This window comes from Natator depressus, chromosome 2, assembly GCF_965152275.1.
Source record: "Natator depressus isolate rNatDep1 chromosome 2, rNatDep2.hap1, whole genome shotgun sequence".
NCBI classification, from domain to species: Eukaryota; Metazoa; Chordata; order Testudines; family Cheloniidae; genus Natator; species Natator depressus.
Window position 1 is genome coordinate 180,016,213 of NC_134235.1, and position 12,942 is coordinate 180,029,154.

General features: G+C 43.0%; 1 protein-coding gene across 15 annotated transcripts in view; it reads right to left on the bottom strand.

Moving 5' to 3' along the window:
• Window positions 1-1,674: 1,674 nt before the first annotated feature.
• ARPP21 (cAMP regulated phosphoprotein 21) overlaps window positions 1,675-12,942 on the bottom strand; it is a 170,206-nt gene continuing 158,938 nt past the window's right edge. For all 15 annotated transcript variants that reach the window (XM_074945416.1, XM_074945418.1, XM_074945415.1 and 12 more), the window contains 2 exons: window positions 5,216-5,367; window positions 1,675-2,102 (listed from right to left, as the gene is read on the bottom strand). In XM_074945416.1, coding sequence (XP_074801517.1) covers window positions 1,845-2,102; window positions 5,216-5,367 — 410 coding nt within the window. In that variant the 3' untranslated portion in view covers window positions 1,675-1,844. The remainder of the gene's footprint in view (window positions 2,103-5,215; window positions 5,368-12,942) is intronic.

The following is a 12,942-nucleotide window of genomic DNA, read 5'->3' on the forward strand; positions in this document are numbered from 1 at the left end:
AGATTCAAGGTGACAAATGCAGAAGCCACCTCTGCTGCTTGACCATAATGGATCAGACCCTGGGCTACAGTCAGGACAGCCGTTGGTGCAAAGTGGCACTCAAGCTAGTCACAGCAGAATCTCTGCAGAGTAGCGTGATCCTGGGGTGTTGTGGCACCACCACAGGGGCTCTTAAAGCAGCCTCATTCCTTCTGCCAGGGGCGGTGGTGTGGCTGGGAATTCCTATGCTATCCCCAGCTGCAGTAATGGCCTCCACGGCCACTAAAAGAACAGGAGTACTTGTGGCACCCTAGAGACTAACACATTTGCGGATACAGACTAACACGGCTGCTACTCTGAAACCTGTCTATGGCCACTGTCAGTCAGCACAAGTTGGAGCAAGCTTCAGGCTGCTCTAACTTGTATCTGGGAAGAGGCTCAGTGTAGGAATGGCCCCAGGATTGGGGGACCATAAAGGTACTAGAATTGGAAAAGTTGCAGAGAAGGGCAACAAAAATGATTAGGGGTACAGAACAGCTGTCATATGAGGAGAGATTAAAAAGACTGGGACTGTTCAGTGTAGGGATGAACTAGGGGAAGATACAATAGTGGTCTATACAATCATGACTGGTGTGGAGAAAGTGAATAAGAAAGTATTATTTACCCCTTCACAAAACACAAAAAGCAGGGGTCACCCGATGAAAGAAATAGGCAGCAGGTTTCAAACAAAAAAAACTAGGTACTTTGCATAATGCAGTCAGCCTTGCGAGGGGATGTTGTGAGGGCCAAAAGTATAACTGGGTTCAGGAAAGAATTAGGTAAGTTCATGGAGGATTGGTCCATCAATGCCTATTAGCCAAGATGGTCACGGATGCAACCCCATGCTCTGAGTGTCCCTAAAACTCCAACAGCCAGATGCTAGGAATGGGCAACCGAGGATGGATCTCACAAAATTGCCCTGTTCTCTTCATTCCCTCTGAAGCATCTGGCACTGGCCACTGTCAGAGACAGGATATTGGGCTAGATGGACCATTGGTCTGGCCCAGTGTGGCCATTCGTATGTAGCTTAAGATCATCTTTGGATCCTCTTCGCAGCTGCACTGAGCACTTCCTGGGGGCAGTGGAGCATCTGTCCCAATATTTTACACCTTTCCAAGCTGACCCCGAACCTGCATGTTGAGACCCAGCTTAACACCTCCTTCAGCAAATTGCAGCAAGCCCATCATTAAACAGTTTTCCCATTAATTAGACCAGAAATCAGGCAACACAAAAAACAAAGGAGAATGACATTCAAAAAGAGAGAGGAGAACAAACAGGTGGTAGAAACATGACCTTTCTCCATGAGGTCAAATAGCTTTATTGTGATTAAACACTACAATACAGTATATGTCCATAAAAAAACCTCTATAATGTATATAAATTATTCCTTCCATTCAGCAATTCTTTTTTTGTTTTTTTAAATTTCCATTACAGCTTTGGTACAATGTGATTTTATTATATATTTTTTTAAATACTTTTAGCTTCACAAACTCAACACAAAGTACAAAACTAATCCGAATCAGGGATATTACAATCTACACAGTGGTGTTCAGTGGTAGGAAAAAATCTTACCTCAATGAATTCATGTCACTAGCTAAGCTATAAAGGCATACCTAGCAGACATGACAAAATATGCACCATTAACCAGCAAACATCTTTTTAATTTAATTTTTTTTTTTACAGAATTCCAGCAGCAATCGCTTGAGCACTGTCAATACTTATGTCCCCAACTGATTATCCTGTTGTGCTCCTCTTCATTTGAAGGCCATGAGTTATTTGTCAAATAATGCACCGCTATCCTTGTATATCCACACTAAGCCGCAGTATCAGTACTTGACCTGCCACCCTGTATTGTTAATACTTGCACAGTTTGTCCTGCAGCTGGCAGTGATAACTGGAACGTTACTGGAGGGGCAGTGTGGGGCAATCAACCTTAAGTTGTTCTGTGGGGTGGGAGGTATGACATTACAGTAAACAGGCATTCCAGTGGCTGTAATTGTTCCTTGACCTGATTGATTAGGTAGCATGATTGGTTGTTGATATGATTGTTGTGGCAGTCCTTGAGAACCCTGCGTCATTGGCACCTAGAAGACAGTATATGAAAAACAAATTGGCAAATTAGATCCAAATGAATTAAAGTATCCCCAGTGTATTCCGAATTGCCCATTCCCTTTTATTTTGATTTGCATATCCAATGTGTTTTACAGGGCATATCATAGCCATGGGTTGAGGAAGAAGCACTGGTCCACCAAGTTCATTTTGTACTGCTTATGCAGTATAAAATGAATGTAAAGCAGCTGGAAAATGCTGATGTAAAACTGGTGGTCCCCAGGAGTTTTACATCAGTGATGCAAGTTTGTTGCTTTAACTTATGCCAGGGCTGGCCAGCTGCAAATCACTTCTTCTCCTCTGTTCCTGAGCAGAGCAGGAGAGTAGTGGAGAATCAAGCCCACAAGTCATTTTGTTTCTGTTGAGCCAAAATCTCATCTGTTGGGTTTTGTGTTTGCAAAACCAGGTGTGATTCTAAACGAACTTCTGTTCTGTTTGCACATGGACAAAAGGTTTTGGTGACATGTCTCATTCTTGTACTGGGAAAAACAGGGGTATTATGAATCCTCTTTCTATTTTATTTAAGTTCAGGTGGGAGGCTAAAAGGAGGAAGGTTTTGTTCAATGGGGTTTTCACCCCTCACTTGCCCTGAATGGGTTAATGTAGACTAAGAAAGGGGCCAGTTAACCAGACAGGCCATAACCGAAGGGGATCAGGTGACTTAAGTCATCCCCTGACTGAATAATGAGAGCACCCAGCTGAGGAGGAATAAGCTGGACTGGGCTTATAAAGGCAGGAAGTTGGCTACGGAGTAGTCTGCAGTCACTTTCTGGGTGAAGTGTTTGGGGGCTACAGGGTCAAAGTAGCCTGCAGTTACTCCCTGGGAAGAGGGGGTTGAGGGCTGGTAAACCCGGAGAAGTAGGGAAGCCAGAAGGTAAGGAAAGGCTCTGGGGAAAGGTAATAAGGACCAGAAAGGAACAGACCTTGGCTGCTAATTAAAGGATCCCTGACCTGAAACCTGGAATAGAGAGTGGGCCTGGGCTCCCCTACCAGCCACTGAGGAAGTGAATGGGAAGACTGCCTGAGCCCCTTTGTAGAGATGAGACTTTGATGCCCCAGAATGGGATGACATATGTGACCTAAGTTCCCTCTAAGCTGCGTGGTGCAGATGCTCAGGGCTGCAGTGGGGAAGAGATGCCTCTCCCCAACCCTGGACCTGCCATGGTGCCCCTTCCCCGGCCACGACCCAACCCAGCCCTGCTGCGGCCAGGGGACAGGCACCCGTCTCCCAACCTAGCCTGGCCTGAACCTGCTGCGGCTGGGGGATGGGCATCCCTCCCCTGGCCCCTTCCTTGCCACGGCCGGGGGAAAGGCACCTGGGCTTGACCCAGCCTGGCCCTGCCATGGCTGGCGGACAGGGGCCCCTCCCCTAGCCCCAACCCAGCCCGGCCCTGCCGTGGCCAGGGAAGAGGCGCCCCTCTCCCCCAGCCCAGGGGCAGCTACGGGGAGAGAGAGTTGGGGGGGTCCTCTCTTCCCATTGTAGCCCCGGGGAACCCCACTGCACCCCAAACCTCTCATTCCCAGACCCACCCCAGAGCCCGCATCCCCAGCTGGAGCCCTCAGCCCCCCGCACCTCAACCCTCTGCCCCAGCCCTCAGCCCCCTCCCACACTCCAAACATCTCGGCCACACATGGGTGGGAAAAATTAGAGGGAACACTGCATGCGACTTGGGTGGAGGGCTAAGCCATGAACACAGATCATCTTGCCTCGCTGTGAGCCAGGAAGAGAAGGCAGGGCATGCGGTGAGAGGCAGAAAGGAGGTGTTGGACCGGGAATCACCAGGAGGAAGTGTACTAACTGTGAGCAGACCCCACGACAGGTTGATAAAAGGTTCCTATGTTAGCCCATTTCTATCACCATTGTATTGTGTAACTGTAATTTGAATGGGTTAAAGATACTGGCTGAAATTTTCAAAGCTGCTGCACTATAACACTGAGGTTGATCAACCTACTAATATGCAGCATTGTCAGATCCTAGCTGGACCAAAATTTTCCAGGATTAGTGCGTGCAAAGGATCCACATAGGCTACACTTATATTATCTCACACTTCTGTCTTTAACGCAAGCAAGGGGTCATTTACCCACAAACCTGCAGCTAAAGGACAGAAAAACAATTTCTACCAAATGCTCATTTCCCCCCCCATCTCCTCCTCTCACCCGCATTTCCAGCAGACTTATCTTTACACTTTAGGCAATAGGAACAGACTATGGAAAGACGAGAGGCCTCGCAACCACCATATGCTTTTAAAATGAATTAATCTTCCTTTGGTTTTCTAGGAACTAGTGGAAAATAGAAGCATAGGCCCTCTCGTCACTACACAGGCTCTCGTGGTACTTCAATCAATCTAGCTGAAGCTGGGAGTCAAAAAGTCTGTTTAAAATCAAGTTACTACCTTTCTTCTCAAAGTCTAACAATCATAATTCCGTATGGCTGTTCTGTCTACCAGTACACATAGAGTAAAGTCTGTTTAATTCTGGGACAGTGTCCCCTTGTGATATGGCAGGAGCCTCCACAGACATAGGTGCTGGAATGAGGGGTGCTGCCGCAACCCCTGGCTTGAGGTGGATTCCATTATATACAGGGTTTACAGTTTGGTTCAGTGGTTCTCAGCACCCCTCCTATACAAAATGTTCCAGCATCTCTCTCCACAGAAGAGTAATTTAAAACTGGATTAGACAAAGGACTCATATGCATGGTAGGGAACAATCTTGCATTGGCCTAGGGATGAACAAAACAATTTCTCTCATATTCTCTCTCTCACTTTCTAATTCCAGCTCCTCAGGGAAGGAACCAAGTCTTCCTTTATATCCAATGCAGTGCTGACCAGTTCGACCATAATTAATATAATGATCACATCAATGTAGTCTAATGTAGAATGAAAACGGAAGTACAAGGGAGGTTAAAGACAGCATGTAGAGTGCACTAGATTTGAGCCAGACAAGTGCATAACGAGGCCTGAAGCCAGATAGAGGCAAAGAAATATTTTAAAAGACTAAATAAAGACAGCTCACCCTCCATGACATGACACTATCATTTACTGTAAGTATATATTTTCAAAGAGAGAAATTCAGTATAGCTTGTAAGTACCTGATAAGACGACATGGCTGGATACTGAACCATCATGCCTTGCACCTGATTTCCCTGCTGATTATTCATCAGGTTCTGACTTTGGGGAGGTTGCTGCATTCCCATGAGTCCTTGGAACCCTTGCTGCTGATTAGTCAAGACAGGCTGATAACCTGGAAAAAACAATCATTTTCACTTGGCTATGAATCATTGTTCATGGAAGCAAAACTAAAGCCCTGTTTAAAAAAACAGGTTATCCCATCACATCCTGTGCAATCTCATCCCCTTTGAGAGAACCACTGCCAGATATAAAAATCTAGGTGAATATAATACTCAGGAACAGATGCAAATTGACAGTTCTGGAAGGTAAAGTACTGTATTTAGACACAGAACGGGCATCATGAGCAATGACAGTGTGAGTTTCCCTACATTGTCCAGCTAATGTTCTTCAATCCTGAGCCAGAGACATCTGTGAGGGACAGTTAGCTGAAACCACAGCATTTGACATAAGACCCTGAACAGACATAAGTTTTTAATGACTTTTGGCTACTTAGAGTTAAATCCTAGACCCACTGAATTCAATGGCAAAAATCCCATTGACTTAAAGGGAGGCAGGATTTCATCTTTAGTATCTAATCACAAAGTCCTCGCTCAGGCAACATTTCCATTGAAGTTAATGGAAGTTTTTGCCTAAATAAAGATGGAGGTTTGTGCTCTTGTGCTGGCTCCTAAACAATGACTTATGGGTGAAAAGAAAAGGAGGACTTGTGGCACCTTAGAGACTAACAAATTTATTTGAGCATAAGCTTTCGTGAGCTACAGCTCACTTCACGAAAGCTTATGCGCAGATAAACTTGTTAGTCTCTAAGGTGCCACAAGTCCTCCTTTTCTTTTGCAGATACAGACTAACACGGCTGCTACTCTCAAACCTGTCATTAAAGGTGAAAGGCTCCTTGTAGCGTTATCTATTCCGTGAGCCATCAAGTCTCTAACAAAGTGTGAAGATACTAGCGGAAGTGAGAATGGGAAAACAATTTTTATCACTACGCACACACACCTCTGCTTCCTTATGAGGTTTGTCATTATAAGGTTGCCTCTAATTTATGGCTAGTGCATGCTGATGCTCATATTTTGCCCTAGTGACTTATTCAGTGCCTAGGAAAGAGAATTTGCTAATAATTTCAAGCCAGGCACTATCTGGGGTTCTTCACTTTGCTCCAGTGTAAATAAAGTCAAGGTACAACTGACCAAGAAAGGCAGCATAGAGAGAGAGGAAAAATGACTTCTGCTTTCAGTTACTATCAGCTTTGCATGCAAAGCTACCACAATGTGATAGGTTTGAAAATTTCGAATGGGACTGCTCCTTTTGTAATGTGCTGTCCCTTTACGATTAAGTGAGTGGGGCTGAGGGCACTGTAGTGAGCAGCAGCTTACAGACTAGTTTGGCATGGAAAGGAGAAAAGGAAGAGAACCAGCTGTGACCAGTGGCGGTCTTACGAGATAGCATGTGCCAGTGTCAGTGGTTTCACCGGTACCATTTAAATAAAGGGACTGGGGAGTTTTATTGAAGACAGGGGGCCTGCCTGCAGTAAAGACAGAAATTGGAGGTGGGTGGACATGTTGCACAGAAACCAGGTGTGAAGAACATAGAAGGATTCCAGGCCTACAATATATCTCCAGCAAAGGTAAGTTGTAAATCTGAGCTTATTTTTCCTTAACAATACTTCTTCCTCTCTAGTTTTGTTGTTTAACATTCAGTTATGCATAGCACAGCACTCTCTACTTTGTGGTGGTCGTCTCTGAATAAGCATACTTCAGGCAAATAAGAGTTATTTCCATGTGACAATATAAGTGTCACATCTGCTCAATTTATATTCATGAATACAATGCATTTTTCATTATACTCCACAAATTGGAAATCATCATCTGGGCATTTCTTGATTATATAAAGAAATATAAAGTAACCAACGGCACTGTATATACCATATCATTGTATGCTGATAGCTTTCCTCTGAAGGTTTTTATACAGGAGAAACGTATGGCACCTCTGACCAGAATTTTTGGCTTGCTGCCCAGGGAAAATGTTTTCCCAATAGATATGAGATCAGCATTTCCAGTAAATCTAACTTGATGAGAAAGAATTAATTCCCTGGGTGACAAATTAATTTGGCTGGAATATAGCATCATATCTCTCTCAAATGCACTGGGATTATTAGACTCTAATTTGCTGCTTTTCCACACAAACCTGATGTCAGCATATTGCCTAGTCCTGTAAATTATCAACATCATAAATGTGAAACACTGAAACTGAGTTGGCACAAGACATATGTGTGTGTGTTTCACATCCTCTTCTGCCCCTGCATATCCCTTATTTGGGGTGATGTCATCCATTAAAAAGCCTAGCATTACACATCTGGGATTTGAAGGATGGAGCTAAAACATGTGGAATCACTTAAAAGTGGGAGCAGAATTAATTCATTTCAATTCACCTGTTTTCCCCAAAGTACCATCATAATTCAAGTCTACTCTGCAGAGGCAGTCAACTGTGGATCATGATGACAGCCTATAGTAGGAGTAGGAAAGAGAGATTGCAGGAAGAGGACATCAGGTAGCAATATGACACACCTATACAGTAAGGCAACTGGTGCCTTAGATAACTGGGATCAAACAAAGGAAAACCTTCGGTTATCCCTCAAAAATACTATGGGATTACCACAGCTATATACAGCTGTAGTTACTCATGAACTATTCGTATGTGTTTTTACTTCTAGTTGTACAACTGATTTGGTCTATTTCCACTGACTGAATGAACTCAGTGGTAGGTAAGGTCACTTGTTAAATCTTGACTTCAACTTACTGTGATGTGGAACCACTGTGAATCTATTCTTATGCAGAATATACAGGAATCATCCCACTGGAATTCTGTACCTCATAACCTCTGCCCTAGCAAAATCCATACATAAAATTCACCACTACATCAGCAGTAAAGTACTGATTGGCACTCTCTTGTGGACATGCAGAGAGGCTGGCCACAATCTAACTCTAAATTAATACTGAGCTTATTGGTTGTTTTTTTTAAACAGTTCATATCCTCTTGGCTATAACAATATTATGGATGGTTTCAGAGTAGCAGCCATGTTAGTCTGTATTCGCAAAAGAAAAGGAGTACTTGTGGCACCTTAGAGACTAACAAATTTATTTGAGCATAAGCTTTCGTGAGCTACAGCTCATTTCATCGAATGCATCCGATGAAGTGAGCTGTGGCTCACGAAAGCTTATGCTCAAATAAATTTGTTAGTCTCTAAGGTGCCACAAGTACTCCTTTTCTTTTTGCGAATATTATAGATGTCACACAACACGCCATAATGCAGAACCCCAGTAGCTGGCGCCATTCTTTACCAAAATCAAACTCCTTATTTAGGACTCCAACTCAAAGGCATGCAATGCAACTCAATGGAAGCCGCTTGCTTTTGTCCAAGGGCAGAATTCGGCCTTTTCACATGTTAGATACATGCACAAACACAGGGAGCCCATACATACTCAGATGTAACAAGCATAATGAAACTAGCGAAGCGAATAGTGATTGACAACTGCACAGATGGATAAGGGACGTTAAACAAAGTGAGTTCCTTAATTCATAGCAAGATTCATGAGCAAGATGCAAACATTGTAGAAAATTAGATTTACCGGGCTAGATGGTTTGCTGCTTCAGCAAAAGAACTGGGGTTGGGGGGAGAATTTTCACACCCTTTGGCTATATATATTTTTCTACAGTAACACGTATTCAAATGACTTTTGTTTGAATGCTAGAATTTCACTGCATTATTGAATGTTTGACTAGGTACACAGAAAACATAGCATTTTAATGGGTCTTATTCCCAGAGGAGACGACAACTAGAAGTCCAAAAATACCGCAATTTTGGGGTGGCACTGGTGATGAGAGGCAGTGGAAAAAAGATGCTTGCTTCACCAAGACTTATTTTGTTGCTCCTGGGATATTCTACATGGGCTTGATTTAAATCTCATTGACTTCCTTGGGAGTTGGATCAGATCCTATACCCTGCTCCCAGAATAAATGTGTATGACCGTGATCTAGCCCATTAAAAAATTTATTTGAAAAGGCTAAAGTGTGCTCTTGATATGCACATACAACTTCCATTGATTCCAGCTGGAGCTGTTTGCATGGATTAAGGGAACAATATGGCATTTATGTGTTTTTCCTTTTGAAAACACATCTATTTTTCACTCTCTCTTGGCAGACCTTTTGTGTGTCAAGACATCAGGAACTGCTACACAGCACGTAACAAATGCAATACGCTGCCATGGCAATTAGATACTCAGCTATGGATTTCAAATTTGGCAGAGAGAGATACTATTTTTTATTACCATGAAAAAGACAATACACAAAGTCTTCATCTTAACTGAAGATGCTCAACCGCAGAGATGCTTCTTCAGCATTTATACAAGCCTGGCATCAGGAAATAATTATTTTTATACTATGGGGTGAAGACTTTAGACTGGGACTCAGGAGATCTGGGTTCTGGTCTCAGCTTTGTCAAAGATATCCTGTGTGACCTTGGGTAAATCATTTAATCTCACAGTGCTACAGTTCCTCATCTGTAAAATGGGAATTAAACTCTTCCCTAAATCCTAGGGGCACCGTGAGGATCCATTTACTAATGTATCTGTAGCACTCAGATACAGCATTGTGGTTATGAGCCCCACAGAAAAACCAACATATTGCAGGACAAAAAAATTAATGTGGGAATCCTTAGCATCACACTCTCTCAAAATTATGGTGTTCGGGATTCTGAAATATTGGTCCCTTATCTTCTTTTTTCTGTTTCCACTTCACACTCTCAGGCAAGGTGTCAAGGTGGGAATGCTAGGTCACCACATCACAAAGAGAATCTGCATCAAGCTCGAAAGCAACACTGCTGCTATGAAAAACCATTAAAACCTACTACTACTTCTGTGGCCTTGTGGCCTTAAAGGGCATTAAACTGTATGTTGTTTTTTGTAAGTGTGGAATATGATCCTGCATTACAAGCACCAAAGAGAAAACACAGAGGATTCAAACTTAAATTGAGAATCAGATTTTCATTCTAGTGGCAATAAAAGTATATTTGTTCCAGGAAAACAAGATAGAAATAAAATACCTGAATTCATATGCTGACAGACAGCTAGTCTCTGTCTGACACTTTCAAGACATTCAGAAGTTCTGTGGAAGAGCCTAAGGGTATATATTAGTGTAACGTTGGGTCCATCAGCATGTACGTTACTCCAATTTGAGTCCCCTTCTATGCATTTACTTACATGTAAATGATACCCCCTTGCACATCACCTATGAATCTTTCCCATGTTCATCTTCAAGGAAACCATGTCCTTTGCAAAACTGACTAGGTAAGTTTCAGCTTGATCTCCCCCTCATGGATGTGTAAATGACACAAAAGTTTTGCATTTGTGGATTGGCACAACTTGCACAGCTGGGATGGCTCCCTCTCTTGTTCAGTGTTCACTGCTGTGGGTTGGTGTCTGCATCCCCTTACTGCACACTGGCCAGGTGGGCTATGGCATGAGGAAAGGGTGAAAATGGGATATTTCAGACTCTGTATAACAGAGCTTTATTTTATCACCTTCTCAGTGAGATCATGCAACTACATTATCCTAGCAAATCTTTTCTTTGGGGAACAGGGGGATGGAATATCAGAGATTACTATCCTTCAGTACTATTTATTTTTGCATACAGCAGCAGTTTCAATCCTGCATTCCCCGTTGCCATGCTTTGGCATGCGATTTATTTTTAGATGAAAATGAAAAAGACCACAGTGTTGTGAAAATGGGACCAGAAATTGACTGTACTGCCCGAAAAGTATCACATTACAGGGTAGAGGAGAGCGTATTCAAACTGGATGGGTTCCAGGAGATCAGTAAAGGACAAGAAATGGAACCATGCCTTTTGCAGCAGTAGTTTTTCTTCAGACTTGCTCTTTTGCTCATTAGCTTTCATACTACATAAAGTGTAATCCTTAAAAGCCTCTTTGCTGTCCCCTGAGAACACACATACGTGGGTTATTTTCTAATGGCAATACACATCAGATGAACCATCCCATTACAGCAAGCTCCAGGGCCTCTTTACTCCAATTATATCATCCTGCTCCATGTTATCTCTGCTACAAAGGAGGATTTTTAAAATCAGGGCAAACATGAGAGACATTGTTAAACAACCAGAGGAATGAACCGTGCATGGAATTTCAATGAATGCCTCAGAGGGAAAAGGAGCCTTGGTTTCCAGCCTAAATGGAAGAGGCTGTCATACTGTTGAGGTAATTCTCTGAACCTTTATGGCCCATATCACCATGCTGACAGTCAGATAACGTAAACATACCAGAGGGAGACAGACTACATGAATGTTTTAATTTCTTAATGAGGCTACAGAGCTTAAAAGATAAAATGCAGTGGTCTCACGCCTCTGCCAGCAACGTAAGCATGTTTGGTGCTCAACTGGTCTTCGTGGACATCCTTTATGAGTAGCATGACCCTGTTTGGAAGGACTCTTTCCTTACTCCTAGATTCAGAATTCAGGCAAAGGTCAGCAGGGTAGTTTTATAAGTATATCAACACTCTGCTTAGGCCATGTCCACACTGCCACTTATGTGGGCAAAACATGTGTCACTCAGGGGTGTGAACCGCCCCCCCCCCCGAGCGACATAAGTTTCACCAGCAAAAGTGGTAGTGTGGACAGCGCTATGTCGGTGGGACAGCTTCTTCTGCCGACATAGCTACTGCCGCTCACTGGGGATGGTTTAATTATGTTGATGGCAGACCTTTCTCTCATTAGCACATGGGGATCTTCATCCTAGTGGAGTTTTTGTTTTGTTTATTTTTCCTACTGGATTCGAGAAGGGATCTGTTCATGGCCGAATGCTATTCAATATCTTTATCAATGATCTAGAAGAAAATATAAAATCCTTGCTGGTAAAATTTGCAGATGATACCAAAATTGTGGAGTAGTAAATAATGACAGGTCAGTAATACAGGCCAAGCTGGATCACTTGGGCTCGTTTGAACATGCATTTTAATACAACTAAATGCAAGGTCGTTCATCTAGGAACAAAGAATGTAAAGGTCACACTTATAAAAGACAGAGGACTGTATCCTGGAATACAAGGAAACTGAAAAGGACGTAGGGGTCATGATAGATAACGGACAGAACATGAGCTGTCAGTGCAATGCTGTTGCTAAGAGAGCAAATGTAACCCTCAGGTGCATAAGCAGGAAAATATCAAGCTGGAGGTGGCATTACCTCTGTATACGGAATTAATAAGACCATCACTGGATTACTATGTCCAGTTCTGGTGCCCACACTTCAAAAAGGTTGTTGAAAAGCTGGAAGGGGAAAGAGCAACAAAAATGGTTTGAGGTCTGAAAAACATGCCTTATACGGAGACAGACTGAAGGAGGACAAGCTACTTAATTTATCCAAGAGAAGACTCAGATGTAGCTTATATTAAAATGCATGTTGTTCAAATGAGCCTATTTTACCAAACATTCCAGCTCGGCCCGTATCAGTCGCCTTTCTTTATCATTATGCAACTCGATTAAAGTCCATAGATACCTATATGGGGAAGAGATTTCTGATAGTAGACAGCTCTTTAGTTTAGCAAAGGTAAAACGAGATCATCAGACTAGATGATCAGTCTCTTCAGGCCGTAAAGTCTATGAAAATTGGGGTTGGCCATTTAGCA